Source organism: Aedes aegypti, chromosome 3 (assembly GCF_002204515.2).
Source record: "Aedes aegypti strain LVP_AGWG chromosome 3, AaegL5.0 Primary Assembly, whole genome shotgun sequence".
In the NCBI taxonomy this organism is placed as follows: Eukaryota; Metazoa; Arthropoda; class Insecta; order Diptera; family Culicidae; genus Aedes; species Aedes aegypti.
In genome coordinates, this window is record NC_035109.1 from 165,551,368 (window position 1) to 165,573,282 (window position 21,915).

At 39.6% G+C, this 21,915-nt stretch overlaps 1 protein-coding gene across 1 annotated transcript in view; it reads right to left on the reverse strand.

Annotated features, from left to right (window-relative positions):
- The window catches only part of LOC5563980 (acetylcholine receptor subunit alpha-like 1), a 79,753-nt gene that overhangs the window by 40,039 nt on the left and 17,799 nt on the right, over nt 1-21,915 (reverse strand). Inside the window, exon 2 of the mRNA XM_021851259.1 lies at nt 3,816-3,860. Coding sequence (XP_021706951.1) covers nt 3,816-3,860 — 45 coding nt within the window. The remainder of the gene's footprint in view (nt 1-3,815; nt 3,861-21,915) is intronic.

The following is a 21,915-nucleotide window of genomic DNA, read 5'->3' on the forward strand; positions in this document are numbered from 1 at the left end:
TCTACATAGTATCTTCAAATTTAGCAAAATTTGCCTGATCATGCGAAAAATGTCACAAAAATTTTACATTTTCACTTGGTTTTGCGAAACACTGCTATTTTTTGGGTGTATTACAATTAACCCAGTTTTGGGCATTTTTTGATGAAAATTTAGTGTGTATTTTTCGGCAAACATAAGTTTACGGCTGGTATAAAGTATGCCTGGCATAAAAGTATTGATATTTTGTGTTTTAGCCAACGAACTTTTGCCCCACACTAGATTCGAACTTTTGCCCCACCGGTGGGGCAAAAGTTCGTTTAAGACAATCAATTTTTAAACTGTTATAACTAAAAATGGGTAAATATTTTGACACAAGTTTATTCAGCAAAGTTAAAGCCAATATGTTGAGGGTTCGCTGTATGGTATTTGTTTTGTTTCATCTGCTATTATTTTCCTGGAAACTTTGATTATACCACTAAGGTCGAACTTTTGCCCCACCTTACTCTACTGTTTGCTATAATTTGTGCAATATCGAGTTTGAAAGATAGAAGATAATGTCCAAAATATGACAAGGTCGAGACAGTCTTATCAAGAATAAAATAAACTCGATCATGTTTCTTGCCGCTGCCCAAACATTCTTGAGTTCATTCCCAAGTGAAACCCTTATAAAAAAGAACTGAACATATATGGGATCGTCCATTAATCATTTAAGCGGTTAAAGGGGGAGGCAGGGGGATTTGAGTATCTTGTGTGCATTACAAATTATTTTTTATTTTCATACAACAAATCAATCTATAGGGGTATATACTCCATGTTTATTAAATTTACATAGAAAATTATTTTATGCCATTTATATAAGAAAAAGGAGAGGTCTCTGCAACTCTCTTAAGTACGTATTCAACTGAATACAAATTCCAGTTGTTCCTAGGACGTGGCCAGAACAACTCTCGATTGTTGAAGGATGGGCCAATCTTATCTAATTGACCATGCTAAGTTTGAAAACTCCAATTGAATAATTGCATAAGAAGGAGTCAAACCTTATTGAATGACTTGAAGCTCAATATTAAGAAAATGTCAAAAATTCAACTCTGAGGCTATTAAAAAGCATTCCAAATGCTTCAAAATAAGTATTTAGTTCATATTCGAAACATTTTGAAAATTAAAAAAAAAACAATACATATGTGTTTATAAAAACAGAATAATTTGTTGATGAAATCGGAACGTGACGAAATCGGAACGTGATTAAAACGGAACATACCTGTATAATTATTATTTTCATACAACAAATCAATCTATAGGGGTAAATACTCCATGTTTATTAAATTTACATAGAAAATTATTTTATGCCATTTATATAAGAAAAAGGAGAGGTCTTTGCAACTCTCTTAAGTACGTATTCAACTGAATACAAATTCCAGTTGTTCCTAGGACGTGGCCAGAACAACTCTCGATTGTTGAAGGATGGGCCAATCTTATCTAACAGACCATGCTAAGTTTGAAAACTCCAATTGAATAATTGCATAAGAAGGAGTCAAACCTTATTGAATGACTTGAAGCTCAATATTAAGAAAATGTCAAAAATTCAACTCTGAGGCTATTAAAAAGCATTCCAAATGCTTCAAAATATAAATACTTATTTCATATTCGAAACATTTTGAAAATTAAAAAAAAACAATACATATGTGTTTATAAAAACAGAATAATTTGTTGATGAAATCGGAACGTGATTAAAACGGAACATACCTGTATAACATATAATGTTATATTTTTGTTTTAATATTTTCTGTGGATAACAGTGTCTAACAAAATGATATCATAATTTGATATGTATATCATATTCTGATAAAATTTTATTTTATTTTTGTTATATGCCTCTAGTCGGGAACCTCTAAACGTTCGCACCATTGATCCCTTCCAACACACTTCTTGCAACGATACGATGCCAAATCCGCGGTCCTTCAGCACGTCGGCGAGTATGCGTGGGTTTCTTATATTTCTTGCTTATTTTTTATGAACGACTTTTAGAACTTAACAAAACCCATATTTTCATGTAAAAAGATTGTTGATATCTATTTGAGTTCAAAAGTTATTGAAATTTTTGTGATTTAAAATATTTGTTTTTCAATACATTATATTAGAGTTACAAAAATAACACATCTGTAATTTTTTGATATAATATACAATTTTATTTTGTCTTTTGAATGCCGTCAGGCGATATTTTTTATTTTTGCCCCAATCAGAGATATTCTCAGTCAAAGTAGGCATGTTTTGGAGAGAAAAACAACAATAACTCCCAATCGGATGGAGATAGCAAGTTTCTTCACTCACCAAATTACGCACTTTTTAAAGTTCTAAAAGTGTTTCATAGACTACTTTGATGAGACCACCCTATGTCACCGTAGGAAAATAGCTCTAAATCGATCAATTTAAGAGATACAAAAGAACTTTTTTGATAAAGTTGCTTAAAATTGAATGGTCTACAACGTTGCTCAAGCATGTATAATATAATTTCTACAAATAAGAAAGTAAGTTACACAATTACTATGAAAATGTGGTCTATCCTAATTTTCAATAACACCAAAAAAAGGACTTTACATACACAAACAACTTTGTAGGAGACCATTTTCGTCTAATGTTTTATTCTGAAGCTCAAAATGCATTTTTCTGCGTAAAACTGATTCCTGGCCCATAGTGCGCTATGGTCTTCGCCGATTGTCCCGGTACGTATTCTCTCCTTCATTATTCGTTGCTTGATTTTTTTACGGCTGGCTTGCAAGGCCTGACACCAATCCCTTTGATTTCCGGAGGATCATTCCCCGTAAATGTTCGGAGGACCATAGTGCGCAGTTTAGCTTAGAGTCCTTCTCTGGCACTCGGACGATGATCAGTCGCCCCTGACATGGGGAACAGACGCTGTTGTGAGCCGCTCCTAACATGGAGTACAGACGTTCCAGGTTTACAGTAGTTTGCCCCTTCCCTGTCAGCATACGGCCAAAGTTCCCACCGTGGTTGGTTACCCGATTTTCCCTAAGGCTACTCATACCCCGGCCAGTGCCGCGAGGAGTTAGAGATAGGAGTTGCTCGGCAAGAGGCTAAGGACCACACAAAGAGGTCTATTTTATTCCTTCAGGTACGAGAGGTACCAATGGTACGTCATGTCCAACCATTTATCAACCATCATACTTACATATGTTTCTCTATTTTAAGAAGCCAACAGCTTAAGGCTCAAGGATCCATAATGCTATCGTCAGTATTCATTGAAATGTTTAAACCAGTTTTTTATTCTTTTTCTAAGAAATCTTTATGAACACCGATATCAGTGCATTCCAAACAGGACTTGCAGTGTAATTCTACATAAATATTGATTTTGAGCGAATAAACTGGTATATTTTTTTTAAACTATGATGGCTATTTTCCTATTAGCCTTAAACATCTCGGAAACCAAAAATAGCCGTCATAATGACCTATTTGAATCCCTACTCACGTTTTCAAAGGCACCTTACTGAGGAGAACCATGGATTCCGATCTTATAATATTATGCTTTTATTCAAAAAGCCTGAACGAAAACTGTACTGTTGTTTGATGTTTTTTTTTTGTAAGATTTATATTTAATGTTTCGGTGTATTACTGAAATTTTATTCCAAGCTATTTAACCCTAAGACATGAATGTTTCCAACAAGTAACAAAATGAAAAATGGGTGTTTGTTTTCAAGTACAATCCTAAACACTAGCTTCCTAGAAGGTCCTTGTATGCAAAATGCTTCTGCTCAGACAACTTTTGTGCTTCCCGGAATCTCAAAATTGTGAAACATATGCTGCTGCTGTTTGATACTCACCTGTTCTACCCACACGTTAGTAGTCATGATTTGGTTTTTAAGGTTCTGTAAGGAAAAAGAAAAACAAAAGAGACAAATGTTACTCTCGGAGCCGATCTGAAAATCAATTTCATTTGGGAGGTGTAAATGCGGATGACTGTATTTAGTTATCCTAGGGGCTACGGAACAGGCACTCTCGACAAAGTCATTTGCATACAAATTGCCGATGATTTCTGCCCTGGAACGATCCGAGTAAAATACCATTATGGTGAGCTTCGCAGCGTGAATAGACAATGAATCAATATCAGGACCGATTTTTCTTCCCTCCGCCACCCGACGAAGTCAAAGGATTTGATACTAAATCAAACAAAGAACACAAAGAAAAATATCGGGAAGTTGGAAGGGCCAAAGAGAAGTCAAATGAGCAGCCCTGAATAAAGAACATGTTGGATCTATGAAGTTTCAGGGGGAGGGAGAATGATATCGAACAATCGGGACGAAGCGGGTGATGGTAATTTGCTGTTCCCTCTTTGGAACGTTGAGGTCAATCGGGAAATGAAAAGAAAGTTTAGTTGAGTGAAAACGAAGGAATAAGAACACAGCATCTGGTTAGTTACTTTTCGTACGGTTTCCTCTCCGTTTGGGATGAATTGCTGGTGTAGACAGTTTACTATCTGTCCTTTCTACGGCAACAGGATTTTGAATAATAAGAGTTTAATTACCCACGTTAAGTACTAAGGCTTCATTTCTGAATATAGTTATTACCGTAGAAATGTGAAATAGGTATATGATTCCTGATTGGCTTATAATTCAGGAGATACGAGAGTCTCCCGAAAGAAATCCTGGTGAAATATATCCAAAAATTTGTTATGATACATACCTTTAAAAAAATGCAAAAATAAATGCCTAATAAATTCTTGGAAACTTCTCGTAGGAGCAACTTTATTAATAAAGAAAGAAATTCCTTGAGGAGTTCTAAAAGAATTCTTAGAACAAATCATATACTAGAGTCGTATAAGACCACTTTCGGGTGTAATCCCAAGGTGCCCAATGTGTTTTAAAACACTGATGATGAGCTTGTTTCATTTTATCATGAAGATGAAGAAAAATTTGTGGCAATGTTCTGATGCATTTTGATACTGAATTCCTTCTGTTACGTATAGAGTATATAGTTCACATAAATAATTGAAACGGCCCTAAAATGAAACTGCAAATGATTTGTTGAACATGTTAACGTCTCATCATCCAAAATAAATAAAGAGTCATTTTTTGTTAACTTTACCAAGACATAATTTTCGTGAACAAGTATTTTTGTTCAATTTGGTTCCATGCTAAATCTCAAAAGAGCTTTGTCAAGTTTATTTTTCCAGCATAAAACTTGTAGCTGTCCTCGAGTCTGACCCTTTTGAGATTCTTTCAAATATCGGAAGTTCATTTTCCCGGGACATGACAGAAACGAAGCCGCCACTCAAACCGTCGGTCAACCCTTCCGCATGAATGCCGGCCGAAACGAAGATTAAACTGAGTCAATTTTCGATGTCATTTCTCTTCTTTGGAGCAGTATTAGCCGGGACGATGACGAAAAAACCCTAAACCACACAACGACACCACATTAGGTGAAGAAGAGCAACAGCAGCATGACGGTAGAATAATTTATGATACCAATTTATTTCCCACTGTTCAGGCGCCGGCCGCTCATTTTCCACAAGGAGCTAAAAACTACTGCCTGTACAGCATGTCCCTTTAAAAAATGTAAAAATAAGTTCAATCTGTCCAGACTCAGGTTATTGTTTCGAACATATTTTTTATTCAAAACTATTCGAGAGACGATTTGTATCATGTTCATAATCTTCGTGATTATAACATTTGAAACGTCAACGATGATATAAGATTCTTCACAGGCCTTGTCTTGAACTACTGAAACTTACATTTTGAACAATTCGAGAAAATTTTCGGAGGTGGAATAGTTGACCATAGCAATCGAAGCTTCTGACTCTTGAAGAACAAAACAATCTTTTTGCTTTAGGTAAGGTTTGTTAAAAATTGCCATACATGGTCAGGTTAGAATGAACTTCAGTATTTTTATGGGCCATACTGTATATTCTTCCTGGCAATTCCAGCAAACTCAGTCGCAGACCCGGTCCTACGTGCAGGTACTTAAATTTCACTATTTCGACCCTATTGGGGGAAAACAAACAGACAGGCGAAAAAAGCGTCCATTTAATGGCGCTTTTGTGCTGCTTTCGGCAAATCTTTACTGCTCCCGTAAAACCGTCTCATCATGAGCAGCGTCACTGGCAACACATAAAACATAGTTGTAAATTGTAGCCATTATTACAGGTGCAATCTTTTCTAGAGAAACATCCAGATCCGATTAAAAATAGCTATTTAAGCTTGACTAAGTCTTATCCTGGAACATTTTTTCAAAAATGAATTACAAAGTAAACAATCTCCGTTTTTATTTATTTATTTATTTCGTCAATCAATAGTAGACTACACATTTGCTTAATTCTATGTTGTATTATATCTTAAGGAATTAAAATATTGTCTTAGCTTTGTTCGCGACATGGTCAGATCAATTTCTGTGCAATGCTGATTATAAAGAGACATCATTCGATTCATTGGGCCGAATTTTGCATAGTTAGTTCGATGATTATTTGATGCAAACAAATTCCGATTTCTTAACTGTCTAGTGGGCGTGTAGAAATTCAAACATGATAAAAGATTGGTGGAATCAATACGCTGCGATACAATATCATTGATAAATGAAATCATGGCTATTTCGCGACGCTCATTTAAGGTTTGAATATCGATAAGCATGCATCGAGCCTCGTATGATGGCAGTGGAAACGTTGTCCAGCCTAATTTGCGTAACGCATATAAAAGAAATTGCTTCTGTACTGATTCGATTCTATCACCATGTATTTTTATATGCGGAGACCACACAATACTACAATATTCTAGAACTGATCTTACATAAGCAATGTACAAGGTTTTAATCGTATATGGATCCCGAAAATTGTAGCTAAAACGCTTAATAAAGCTCAACATATTGGTTGCTTTATGGATAATCGTATTATAATGATCAGTAAAGGTAAGTTTAGAATCTAATATGACACCTAAATCTCTAATCTTATCGCACTTTTGAACAATTTGATTTCCTAAAGAGACAGTAATCTGTGGTGTATTCCGTTTTCTGCTATATGTGATTAAATTACATTTTTTGACGTTCAATTGAAGTAAGCTTTTGCTACACCATTTATCAAATATACTTATTTCATTCAGATAAATGTCGCTATCTTTGTTGCTATTGATTTCCATATAAAGTTTCATATCGTCAGCATAAATCAGAATTTTAAAATGTTTAAGCACATATGAAATATCGTTAACAAATAATATAAATAACAATGGACCTAAATGCGAACCTTGGGGAACTCCTGATGTAACGTGAACAGGTTTAGACATTTTTCCCTCAAATCTAACTATTTGTTGGCGATCTGTTAAATAAGATTCAATCCAGTTGAGGAGTATCATCGCAATTCCCATTTTATTGAGCTTGAAAATCAACATAGGAATGTCTAGTCTGTCAAATGCCTTACTAAAATCGGTATAAAGTGCTTCGACGTGGTTACCTCTATCCATTGCATTCAAAGTGTAATTTACAAATTCCAAAAGGTTTGTTGTAGTAGAACGACCTTTATAGAAACCGTGTTGTGTATTCGTTATTCTATGTTTTATTTGGCTGAACACATTTTTATTTATAATTGATTCAAATAGTTTTGGAATGGATGTAATAATAGCAATTCCACGATAATTTCGAACATCAGATTTTCTACCAGACTTGTAAATGGGTATGAGATACGAACTTTTCCATTCTTTTGGAAATCTGCTCATCTCAAGTGACTTGTTGAATAGCCAAAATAATGGTGCTGTAAATTCATTAGCTAAGTTTTTCAGTAAAATAGGTGGGATTCCATCTGGCCCTGATCCTTTGGTGGAATCTAAATTCTTCAGTCCTGTTAAAATGTCCTGTAAAAGTATTTGACTTACACCGATATCGCTTGTAAAATCAGGAAAACTAGAGGAGCATGACAAAAAAAAACAACAGGGGAACATGACCCATGCAGTAAAATGGCCCGACTCATTAGATCATATCTAGAACGTTTCAGTTTGTATTCTTTGTCAAACGATGTTAAAATATTACCCAAGAGTTAACTCAACTACCCTTGAACATAAACTCATAGATTTTCCTTCAATTTCCTGGTAAAATTCATCATTTTCACTTTCTTTCTTATGTCTCAAGGTTTTCCGATGATTTTTATTAACGAAGAAGTGTTTCCATGCCACAGAGCAAACACATGGAGACACTTGATGATGCTGACTCTTCGTTCTCCGTACTAAATGGCATTCTACATCATCCACCCGGTCATTTTGAAATGGGGGTCGATTGCAAGAAGGAGAATGTTTGTTTAATGCGGAAAACTCGATTGTTAGTACATTTTCTGAAAATTAAACTGTTTACGCGTAACTAATGCTTGTAAATATATTTTAGTTGATTTTGTAACCAACATACTACAATAAATTTCCTTCGCATCCGGAGTAGCGAACCAAAACTATTGAAACAAAAACACTAAGAGAAAGAATAATAGTCAATCCTGAATTTAATATGTAGCCGATTTTCTAAAAACCACGAACTACAATTTTTTCCATCTAGCCCCAAGTTTTGCAATGCAAATGCTAGGTTATTAGGTCAAATTACTAAACTTATTCTTAAAAAATTCTAAAATCCAAACGATTGCACGGTATCTAAGGAAACATAATGTTTTCCATTGGAATTCAAAGTTCTTTCAAAAATTCTAAAATTAACACCTCAATCCCTGGATTTTCTCTGGAATTCAAAGGCATTACTTCTGCATTGGCAAATTTTTCTGTCTATTCTTTCTCCTTTTCAGAAATCTTACATGAATCTTGGAAATTGTTAATAATGGATAATGGCCCTACACTTAACCCTTCATTTACGTAATGGCTCCCCGACCAGACGGAAGAAACAAGATTATAACAGACTGTGTTCCCCTGATATGATTTTTTTATATCACCAGTTGTTATAAAACATGTACCGTTAGTAGTTAAAATAACAAAAAATCTAACAAAATTTGCACCATATTAAACTAAAATATAGCAAACCCAAACAATTATATCACAATTATTACAAAATACGTTGCAAGGATGTTATGATATAACAAAATTATTGCAAACTATGTTACTGTTTATGTTATTTGCAACAAACTTATAAATGCGATGTCAATAATATAACAAATGTTGTTATAAATGTGTTACCAAATATCTAACAAGTTGAGAACAAAACCATCTTGATAACAAAATTTTATGAACTTCTGTTATTTTTAACTGCTGCTGATAGGAATGTGTTATAATCTTGTTATGTGGTTCTTGTCGGGTCAGGGGTACGTAAATGGAATCATTACATGTATGTAAATTAAATTCCTGCCTTCGTAATCTAGTTTTTTTTTAAACTTTGTGGGGTTTTATATGTGATTGCGCCAAACTTTAATTAGAATATTGAAATTATGTAGCGAGAGCCACCCTACTGTGTGGTCACTCACCGCCAGAAGACCATACAACCGAACGCAATATATCACCGCACACTATTGTCTGTGTACGGTGCACGTAATAGGCCTTAGGTACCGATCGCCTCCCGATCGTGTGTTTTGGTCTAGCGAGGAGAAGCAATTAGTTAATATTAAATAAACCTTCGCCGCGTTCGGTCAGAACCCGCTTGTGCTTTGATTCCCAAATAAAGTGTGTTGTTTACTTACCGCAAAATTAGTAGTGATTATTAGTGAAAATATCATCGCGGTTGATTATACGAACCCTTCGCTCTATGTGCGTGAACATAATTGGTCCTTCGAGCCGGATATGAACCAGCGACCTATGGATATACAGACCAATCAAACACACAGCAACACACTGTAGCGCTTCCAACACAAAACAAACCCTTCCACACGTCAAGTCCTATTATCAAGGGAATCGGTGGTTCAGGAAGCGTTTCCCAGAAAGCTGTCTGCGCTACAGTTTGCCCTCGTTTTGCCAGTATTTCGGATTTCGAGGAAGTTATGCGATTCAACGTTTTGTCAAGGCTAACGATTCCGCTCCCATGTGAAGGGTTCGATACTTGCCAGTGGAACTTGCCGGACAACGTTGTACTAGCTGACCCCGAGTTTTACAAGACTTCGGACATCGATATGATCATCGGTGCCGAGTATTACTTGGATCTGTTGCAAGATGGGCGATTTAGACTCGACGAAGATGGTCCGACGTTCCAAAACACTGTGTTTGGATGGATCGTTTCCGGTCGCATTTCCAACAGTGCGATCTCCGCAGGTTCACCATCTGCGTCATTGTGTTCCATGTCCGAAATCCAAGAGCAACTTTCTCGGTTCTGGGAGCTAGAGAGCTGTCATCTAGCGAGCATCTATTCTGTGGAAGAGTCCACATGCGAGGAGTTCTTCAAGCAAACGACCGTTCGAGATGACGACGGACGCTTCGTCGTTTCTCTGCCCAAGAAAGAGCACATTATCGGGCACCTGGGAGATTCTCGATGCATAGCGGAGCGTCGATTCATGAGCTTAGAGAGGCGGTTCGCTACAAATCCAGGGCTGAAGAGGTTGTATTGCGAGTTCATGGAGGAATACGCGGCGATGGGCCACATGAAGAAGGTAAACGAGGAGGAACTGTCAGGGTCAGTGAATTACTTTCTACCGCACCATGCTGTATTGAAGCCGGATAGCACAACAACTGCGCGTTGTATTTGATGCTTCGTGCAAGACTACGTCCGGTGCTTCGCTTAACGATGGACTGATGGTAGGTCCCGTAGTCCAAGACGACTTGATTTCGATACATGCTCGTTTCCGCTTACACCGGATCGGTATCGTAGCCGACGTAGCGAAAATGTACAGGATGATCAACATGTGTCCACCTGATCAGAAGCTATAACTGATTTTGTGGAGAGCCACGCCAGATGAAGCAATCGAGGTATTCCAGCTGACGACCGTTACGTACGGTACCGCATCCGCTCCGTTTCTCGCTACACGTTGCTTTGTACAGCTAGCAGAAGACGGAGAATCCACGCATCCAGTCGCAGCGAAGGTAGTTCGGAAAGACTTTTACGTCGATGACATGATCACCGGCGTCGACAGCCCAGAGGAAGGCAAGGAGCTAGTTGAGGAAATGGTCAAGCTTACCGACTCTGCTGGAATGACGCTGCGAAAATGGAATTCGAATTGCGGAGAAGTCCTGAGCGAGCTACAATCGCATCTGCGAGACGATCGGGTCCTCTACGAAATGGATTCACCACCGCTAACAGCTACCGTAAAGACACTGGGCCTTGTATGGTGTCCGTCGTCCGATAATTTCTATTTCACGCTGCCCAAGTGGAATTCAGCGTCGGGGATTACTAAACGAATTGTGGTTTCCGATGCGTCCAAACTCTTTGATCCCTTGGGACTGATAGGACCGGTAGTCGTCGAAGCCAAAATCTTCATCCAGACTTTGTGGAAGCTGAATGCGAATTGGGATGATCCGCTCCCGGAGAACCTGCAAACTTTCTGGTTGGAGTATCGTAGGAACCTCAGCGCCCTAGAGTCCATCAGTATTCCTCGATGGGTCGGATATACCAAGGAGTGTGTCTCGACCGAATGGCATGGATTTTGCGACGCTTCCGATAGCGCATACGGCGCTTGCCTATACCTTCGATGTACCTACGCTGACGGTTCTGTGCGAATTCAGCTGATGATGTCGAAATCACGAGTTGCGCCACTGGAAGATCTGAAGAAGAAGAAACGTAAGCAATCGACGCCCCGACTAGAGCTTTCATCCGCCCTCCTTCTGAGCCATCTCTATGAGAAGACAAGCAAAGCGACCGCGTTGGCTATCCCGTCGTATTTCTGGACCGATTCCAACATCGTGAAGTTCTGGATTGCGTCAACACCGTCCCGATGGCAGACTTTCGTCGCGAACAGAGTGTCCGAGATCCAACACCTGACCAAAGGTGGAACCTGGAATCATGTCGCAGGGATAGAAAATCCAGCTGATGTGCTTTCGCGAGGTATATCTGCAACGCAGCTTGAATACCACTCTTTGTGGTTCAGTGGGCCTGTTTGGTTGCGTCAAAGTCGAGAGTTCTGGCCTGAGAATTCAGAAGTCGCCGCAGAGCAGCTTGATCCAGCTTTCCTCGAAGAAAGAAAGTCCGTCGCCTTACCGCTGCAAGTCGCAACTCCGAGCGAAATCTTCTCGCTTCGTTCCTCGCTGTTTTCATCAGTTCGACTCGTAGCGTTGATTCGTCGCTTTCGCCACAACTCCCAGAGAGCCAACCGGAATACAAGGAAGTTCGGTTGCATCAGCACGCAAGAATACGAAGACGCCCTTTTGCATTTAGTCCGCCTGTCGTAACAAGAATGTTTCCCGCAGGAGATAGCAAGTCTGTCCCGGGAGGATCAGGTGAAAGAATCCTCGAGAATCCTCGAGAATCCTCGAGAATCCTCGAGAAAATCGAAAACATCCGATGATACTCGATCACCGTCATCCCCTCGCCACGTTGGTAGTCCGCCATTACCATCTGAAGATGCTCCACTCCGGACAACAAGTCGTCATCGCAAGCACCAGAGAAAGGTTCTGGATTCCGAACATCCGTAACCTCGTTCGAAAGGTGTTACATGAGTGCGTCACCTGCTTCCGGATCAAGCCCAGATGTCAAGAACAGCTGATGGCAGAGCTGCCACCAGAAAGAGTGAATCCGGCACCACCATTTCTCAAGGTCGGTGTAGATTATTGCGGCCCGTTCCTGGTGTCCTATCCGCAGCGCCGTAGTGGTCCCGTTAAATGCTTCGTAGCAATATTCGTTTGCCTCGTTACCAAGGCCGTTCATGTCGAGTTAGTCGCCGATCTCACCACAGCGGCATTCCTGGCGGCATTACGACGATTCACTGCCCGTCGAGGTCGTCCAGCCGTGATCATGTGCGACAATGCCAAGAACTTCGTAGGAGCAAAGCGGGAACTACGACAGCTGTTGAATTTGTTCGAGCAGCAACAGTTCCAGAATGCCTTAGCCAGCAACGCCGCAGATGAAGGGATTGAATTTAAGTTCATCCCGGCCAGATCGCCCAATTTCGGTGGTCTATGGGAAGCTGCCGTGAAATGCTTCAAAAACAGCTTCAAGAAGATCGTCGGTAGTCGGACGCTTCTGTATGATGAAATGCAGACAGTGCTTCCGCAAATCGAAGCTGTGTTAAACTCCAGGCCTCTCACTCCACTAAGCAACGATCCTGGAGACTTCGAAGCACTCACGCCCGGACATTTTCTTGTTCAACGTCCACTGACAGCGATTGCTGAACCCGATCTGGAGAATGTTCCAGCAAACCGCCTAACCGTCTGGCAAAGGTCTCAGGACTACAGCCAGAAGCTCTGGAAGAAGTGGAGCACACTTTACCTGTCCGATTTGCACAACCGGACAAAATGGACTCGACAACGAGACAACATCACCGTCGGAACCATGGTTCTGTTGATGGACGAGCGGCTTCCGCCGCTGAAGTGGAACCTAGGTCGGGTCACCGAAGTATACCGAGGCTCTGACGATAACATCCGCGTGGTAGACGTACGCACTGCGAATGGGGTATTCCGAAGAGCGATATCGAAGATTTGCGTCCTTCCGATAAGGGATAACGCAACATCTACCAGCGATGAGGCATAATTCGCCTCCACCGGTGGTGCTTCGGCACCTGCGGAGGTCCCTAGGACCTCCGCATCCCAGTAAGTTTTGTATTTTATCAGTAATTCAAAAAGCTTAAGGAATTTTCATACCCCATAGTCATCGTGCTACCCGTCCTGGGTCTCCGGGACAGCGTATCGTTTGGAGCCAACCTTGATCTTCCATCCAAGACCCTGTCCGTTAGTCATCGTTCCGAGGTATAATCGTCCGTGGGTGAAGGTAGTTGTGAGCGTTCAGTCCAGTCAAGAAGTCCTGTCAATCCGTGCGAACCAACCCGTTTGTTTCCGAGTCCATCGGATACGTTACGTTGCGAAACTAATCCGTTCCATCTCGCCGAGGTACAACCTGCAACAATCCGCTGGTTTAGCAAGCTGTAGCGTCAGTCGGAGTTTGGCCAACTCTACGGCCGTCACTGTAGCAGCCCAATCAGCCCAAGAAGCGGTAAGAGCTCACCGCAACCGTTTGGTTTCATCCTTGGCAACCGATCTAGTCAGTAACGCACCGTATGTCATCCGTTTGGACACCGTCATCGCCGCTGGTAGCGGTCGCGGAGGCCACAAGGGCCTCCGCTCCAGGCAAGTTGTTGTATTGTACATAAATCCAAGTGAAAAAGCACCCTCTCATTTGCAGCAACGAATGAAGCCCTTCCCCGTCGTCAAGGACGACTGCAAGGCAATCGCCGGACAACCGCAGGACGACCGAATACCACCCCGAAGATGTCCCCTTAGCGATCGATGGTATCTCGCTCGGAGTATCGTCATCGCCATCCAAGAGAGGAATCGACCACAGCCCCGTATAAGTACCGGAATGGCACACCGCCGTTTGTTTCGTCGTCAGCAAGCAAGTCACAGACGCACCTGAAGATCAGATCCCGCAAGAAGCAACCACCAACCCCTTCGCGATGTGCCCAGAAGCCGTCGTATTCGTCACGAAGCAGCACCATCTCCCACGAGCCGTTTTGAGTACGGCATTCCAACAGTATCAGAAGATAAAATGAAATAAGATATCACTGAAGAATCGTCTAGTGACTAGAGCCATTGAATTGATTAGATTCGTATAGAAGATTAGGAACAAATTTAATTAGAATAACAAATTAGTTGAAATCTATAGGTTTCAAGGCGGCCGGCGTATGATTGCGTCAAACTTTAATTAGAATATTGAAATTATGTAGCGAGAGCCACCCTACTGTGTGGTCACTCACCGCCAGAAGACCATACAACCGAACACAATATATCACCGCACACTATTGTCTGTGTACGGTGCACGTAATAGGCCTTAGGTACCGATCGCCTCCCGATCGTGTGTTTTGGTCTAGCGAGGAGAAGCATTTAGTTAGTATTAAATAAACCTTCGCCGCGTTCGGTCAGAACCCGCTTGTGCTTTGATTCCCAAATAAAGTGTGTTGTTTACTTACCGCAAAATTAGTAGTGATTATTAGTGAAAATATCATCGCGCGAGTCCCCGTCGATACCGGGTTGATTATACGAACCCTTCGCTCTATGTGCGTGAACAATATGCAATAGATAAAATTGAGGCTTTTGTGACAAAGCTTGAGGAAAACTATGTATGTCAGTGGTCCTCAGCCTTAATTCAACATGACGCGGTCCGCAAAGAATGGATGCAATATTTTTGTCTAAGAATGCTTTATTACAATTGTTCTTTTAAGGTACAGTGGGGGAAGTGTAGTAGTGGGGTAAATGGTTCATTTGTCCATATTATATTAAGTATAAATACTTGAACACTTTGAAAGTTTCCGCACCATTGCTTCGTTTACGGTTATATTCTTACGTTCACACTGATACTACTGCAAAACTGGTACTACACGTACACTAACACAAGTAATCTTGTAAACTGCAAAAATCAATTCATTTCAAAATTGTTTTCTGTCAATCAAACATCCATTGTATCTCTGCCTAACATCGAATTCTACTAGTTTTTCAAACCCATGGTGAACATTTCAGTTCTAATTTTATATATCACATTGAAAAACATGTGATTTTTATAAATAAATTAGCATTATAGATATACTTTACATGTACACTTCTCCGTACCATCAAACGGGGTATCTTGCAACAGGGGTGAAACTTGCAACACATCGACATGTAACCGTATTGTCGTTTTGTTTAGCTTTGAGTTGAATTATTATAATTTATTTATCCGTTGATTGACCTTAGGTATACAACAGAAGATTTTGGGTATTGTTTATTTTTTTAGGTTGGTTTGCTTGATGTGAAATCATATTCCACGTTGGATTGTATGAAATTAATGCATAAAAACGTTCCTCGTTCCACACAATCGGTAGGAATATGCCATTCGAGACATTCGCTATCAGTTACATCAGTACTTAGTAGTGTATAAATTGACAATATAAAAGTTTTGATAATTTGATGCTTAGACACCATAAAAATTCAAAAACGTTTTTGACTCCCTTTGTGGGGTAACTTGCAACAGAAAATATGATCTCAATTGTTCAATATGTCTTGCCGTTTGTCAACGAAAATACACGAGTAGCCTGTTTCTGATTATTGTCATGCTTTTACCGCAAAAATTTTTTAAATGATCATAAGAACACGATATAGGTAAAGTCTAGTTAAGTTAGTTAGGTAGCAGGGTGTGCTGCATGTTGCCCCACATCAGGGGTAGCATTCAAATTTTTCATCCATATAGCTTTGAAGTTGAAAATTGTTGCAAGTTACCCCGTTTGACGGTACTTTTGAATGGTATGGAGTAAGTGGATCACGTATTCTTATCATATATTGACAGACTGCTCACGCAAATTTAAATAATTTTAAATATTCAAAAATGTTGTTTTCCTTTAACTTTCTTTCATTCCTAGCTTCTTCTGGCGTAACGTCCTCACTGGGACAAAGCCTGCTTCTCAGCTTAGTGTTCTTATGAGCACTTCCACAGTTATTAACTGAGAGCTTACTATGCCAATGACCATTTTTGCATGTGTATATCGTGTGGCAGGTACGAAAATACTTTATGCCCTGGGAAGTCGAGAAAATTTCCATCCCGAAAAGATCCTCGACCGGTGGCATTCGAACCCACGACCCTCAGCTTGGTCTTGCTGAATAGCTGCGCGTTTACCGCTACGGCTATCTGGGCCCCTATAAGGTTCATTCCTAGCTTAATCTTGTCAAATTGACCAGAGACAAATCTAATGAATCCACCTATTAGTTTTTATACTAGTTTTCATACAATTTCTTTGGTTAAAAACTATAAAAAATAAAAATCGCAAAATTTAAACAAAACTTTTGATGGTTTATCTAAGCTGAATTGCAAAAGAGCAAAACAAACAAATTCTCCAATTGAAATGATGTTATCGTATGTTTTTTGACCATATCAATTTTCTAGGCAGATGATACAAATATTTTCACAAATATATAAAAAAAGATTTCACTTTGTTAAACAAAACTTATTGTAGTCAATATTCTTAAACTACGAGTGTCTTTCGAAAATATCGGTTGTAATAATCCTCGAATACTTCTGTATCACATATGTGTAAAAGATGGACGAATTTTGTTTATAATATTCTAGCGTGTTTTTTTTATTGTTTGAACTAGTAAGAACTAATTTTTTATTATTTATTATAATATGTTGATAAAATAAAGATTTTTTTTTATTTTAAAGCTTTCAAAATATGTAACATATCACTGATAACAAGAATGAGAGTAATGTTATTCTTACTATACATTATTACATCTTATTTATTTGAGAACAGATTTTTTTCATTGGTTATCCACTTACCCCACCATGGTGGGGGAAAGGAAAATCGAAACAAATAGCGATTTGAAGTATATTAGTCCCTCATTCATTATCCATAGAAAAAAGTTACAATTACGTTATTCACGATAGTTGTACATAAAGATGAAGTTGAATATTGATTTTTCTGTATCCATTTACCCCACGGTACCTTATCTAAAAAAAATACTTTCAAATAATAACAAGTCCTGTAAAACATCGAGGCCAAAAATATTCCAAGAGATTCAATATATGAATTAGAAAAAAACATCTAAGATTTCATGAAATCTTCAACACAAACAGAAACATCTATGTAAGTTCTAATTATTATGGTAAATCCACGATTCAGTGAATTTTATGAGCGCCTATGAGTTAATAATATCGAACGGAAATATATTCAAGCATCATGAATTCTTCTTCAAAATAGATATGAGGTCAAATCTATTTTTAGATCTATCTTCAGAAAATCATCAATCAATCAATCAATCAATCAATCAATCCTGGGCAGTGCGTCAAGAAAGCCCGAGAAGTCATCAGTTGTTTTCCCTCGCGGGTCGCGCGCCTATTTTCTCTGAGTGCTTTTATATAGCCGAGCAAACGAGTGAAGCTGAAAGTGGATTGTTGCTGCTCAGTCAAGGATGACGGATCAATTGGTGAGCTCGTTACATGTTACTATTTCTAATCTATAAAATATGTATGACTGCACATTTAATCGCTACAACGGTGGGAGGTAAATATGATTTTTCAACAAACTATGAATGGTTCGTCACTGTGAGTGTCGACATAACCTCTGATTCATGAACTACACCGTGTCCAGTATATTCTCATACAAATTCGAGGTAACATTACTTCGCGCTTGTCTTATTTACATCATCGGTGATTATATTTTTTGAAAGGCGTTTTAATACTGATTCACAACAGGAAATATTTTGGAAATATTTCAATTATAAACTTATTTCATTAACTCAAGACTTTAGGAAAATTGTTTCCAGCGGCACGCTCATTGGCAGAGCCAAACTCAATCAGCAGTTATCGCACATCTATTTATCAAATTTTATTAATATTTTCTATTCAAAACGCAATATGATTAAATTAAAGTTTCTGAGTTTTTTTTTGCTAATGCTCTGGTTTTTACTTTATAAACCAGACCAATATAATCAAACACTCATTTTAATTACAAAACACGACTTCAATGGACATTCCATCGCATATCATAGCAATTCATTTTTCTACTTCATCAAACAAGCTATTCTACGTTAGTCTAATACTACCATATTACAATGAAATACTAAAGCATAGGATTATCCTGCATTCAGTAAAATTATACCATGGGAAAGAAAAAGTGTATGAGAATATATTGACCACGGTGTATTTATGTTTAACATTTTTTTTTTTTCAAAAGCAAACACGGTCTCCAAATAGCAAAGGTTACACACTAACATTCCTTCCCTCAATCCCACCTGACTGCAAGGACGTGGCCGGCACCGTTATTGAACCTATATAAATAGAGGCACTGAATTATGCATACAGAAGAAGATTATGACCAATCCCAGCCGAGCTTCTAGTTGATTCTTTGTGCATTTCCACTGACTTCGGTCAATCACGGAATAGCAACCTTTGATATGTGTAGTCAGTCTAAGCTAAGCTAAGCTATCTTAAGAAAATCATCAAACAGCTAAGATCATCAAACAGCTAAGATAAATTAATTTTCATAAAAAACTGTAAATTTAGCATCAATTTCTGACTTTGATAGTGTATATCTCAGAAACTAAAGCAAGTAGGATGTTCAAATTTTGGATTTTTCTTAATAAATATGTTACTAGTAACACAAAAATAACCAAAATTGATTTAGGACAAAAAACTTTTTCTATTTGTGACCGTCTGATACCCCATAGTGCGCAGCCCAATTATATAGGTACATATAGCATTTATACCTATAAATGCTCACGTAAATATGAGGTGACAAGTTTTGAGTTACACGACCGTTAAGGTTATAGAAGATCTTTTTTGAGTGGAAGTCGGTAGATCTTCAAGGGTAACCAGTGATATTTCGTAGGGTAATGGACATGGATGACACTCATATGGACTTTAAGTAACTGTATTCTACCAAGATATTAGTACAAAGCCGTGTGTGGTCTTTTTGATTCCGTTGCATGCTCCGCTGGGGTTAGCGACGAAATCAAGATCAGTCGTGTCCGGTTAGAGTTTTGCGAAAAGGTATTAATGTTAAGTCGATTATTGATTGCTAACTGGTTAACTCGCTTCATGCTTATGATTACACATTTTAATTGTGGCAACGTTATTTTTATGTAAATTTTGCCCTGCTTCGGATAGTTCGTACTACATGTGTCAACATTTACTCTTATTCCTTTTTCTCATAAAAGTCGAGTCTAGTACACGACACTGAAGAAGGCCTTACAGTTGAGGTCGAAAACGCGTATCTGTCAAAGGATACAAACTCTAGTGGAATTAATTTTTTTTTCCTTTTTTATTTATGTAAAATCATTCTCTACAAAACGTTATAATACTTCTTACAACTACTTACAGTACTATTTACTTTACAAAATATTTTGTAAGTAACCTACATAGTTTCCGTTTGTTCTCCCTCCAGAAAGACATTTTACCAAAATGCATTGAGAGCAGAACCAAATTGTTTTACTAAAAATTTTCTATTATTCCATCGAATGTTTCGTAATCGCCTGTGAAAGTCAAATAAACTTCCGTTTTTGAAATGTTTAATGTTGTAGCTAATGGCTTCTCCTACTATGAAAAGCAATGCCTTTTTATTATTACATTTATCTACTGTTTCATGTGTGTGTGTGTGTGTGTGTATACAATTCACCTCCCACTGACCGGCAGTGCTTTTATGGAAGAAAATTGTATGCATGTATATTTTGATACCCTTCGATATCTTTATATCTGCAGACAATTTTAGCCCGGGAGATGAAAGGTGATAGCTCTACTGAAATTCCAACGACCCATTTCAAGAATGGCAGTAAATACACACACATTCTGAGGTCATTTTCATATACAGTAAGCCCCGCATAAAAACACCCAGATATCAAATGGATATATGAAATGTTTTTACACTTCCCGAATCGAAAATTAAATTTTCGACCCTGGCACGTATTTAGTTTCAAATGGTAATAGGTGGTAATGGTAATGGTAATAGAACGATTTTACCTGGATGTAATGCTCTTTTTTTCCGCGCCACACTGAGCTTACCGCCAAATACTATACACTTTTTCACTACACTACGCGCATAACATGATCGCTTCACCCGCCCCCGCAGGAGCAAGCGTCACGGTCAAAGGATCACACACTACTAAATTATCACGCCACTTTTCTCCCCCTCCACTGCACTGCGCGCGTAACAAGATTAATCCTGTCTGACCGCTTCACCCGCCCGCGCAGGAGCAAGCGTCACGGTCAAAGGATCACACACTACTAAATTATCACGCCACTTTTCTCCCCCTCCACTGCACTACGCGCGTAACAAGATTAATCCTGTCTGACCGCTTCACCCGCCCGCGCAGGAGCAAGCGTCACGGTCAAAGGATCACACACTACTAAATTATCACGCCACTTTTCTCCCCCTCCACTGCACTACGCGCGTAACAAGATTAATCCTGTCTGACCGCTTCACCCGCCCGCGCAGGAGCAAGCGTCACGGTCAAAGGATCACACACTACTAAATTATCACGCCACTTTTCTCCCCCTCCACTGCACTACGCGCGTAACAAGATTAATCCTGTCTGACCGCTTCACCCGCCCGCGCAGGAGCAAGCGTCACGGTCAAAGGATCACACACTACTAAATTATCACGCCACTTTTCTCCCCCTCCACTGCACTGCGCGCGTAACAAGATTAATCCTGTCTGACCGCTTCACCCGCCCGCGCAGGAGCAAGCGTCACGGTCAAAGGATCACACACTACTAAATTATCACGCCACTTTTCTCCCCCTCCACTGCACTACGCGCGTAACAAGATTAATCCTGTCTGACCGCTTCACCCGCCCGCGCAGGAGCAAGCGTCACGGTCAAAGGATCAACACACTACTAAATTATCACGCCACTTTTCTCCCCCTCCACTGCACTACGGCGCGTAACAAGATTAATCCTGTCTGACCGCTTCACCCGCCCGCGCAGGAGCAAGCGTCACGGTCAAGGATCACACACTACTAAATTATCACGCCACTTTTCTCCCCCTCCCACTGCACTGCGCGCGTAACAAGATTAATCCTGTCTGACCGCTTCACCCGCCCGCGCAGGAGCAAGCGTCACGGTCAAAGGATCACACACTACTAAATTATCACGCCACTTTTCTCCCCCTCCACTGCACTACGCGCGTAACAAGATTAATCCTGTCTGACCGCTTCACCCGCCCGCGCAGGAGCAAGCGTCACGGTCAAAGGATCACACACTACTAAATTATCACGCCACTTTTCTCCCCCTCCACTGCACTACGCGCGTAACAAGATTAATCCTGTCTGACCGCTTCCACCCGCCCGCGCAGGAGCAAGCGTCACGGTCAAAGGATCACACACTACTAAATTATCACGCCACTTTTCTCCCCTCCACTGCACTACGCGCGTAA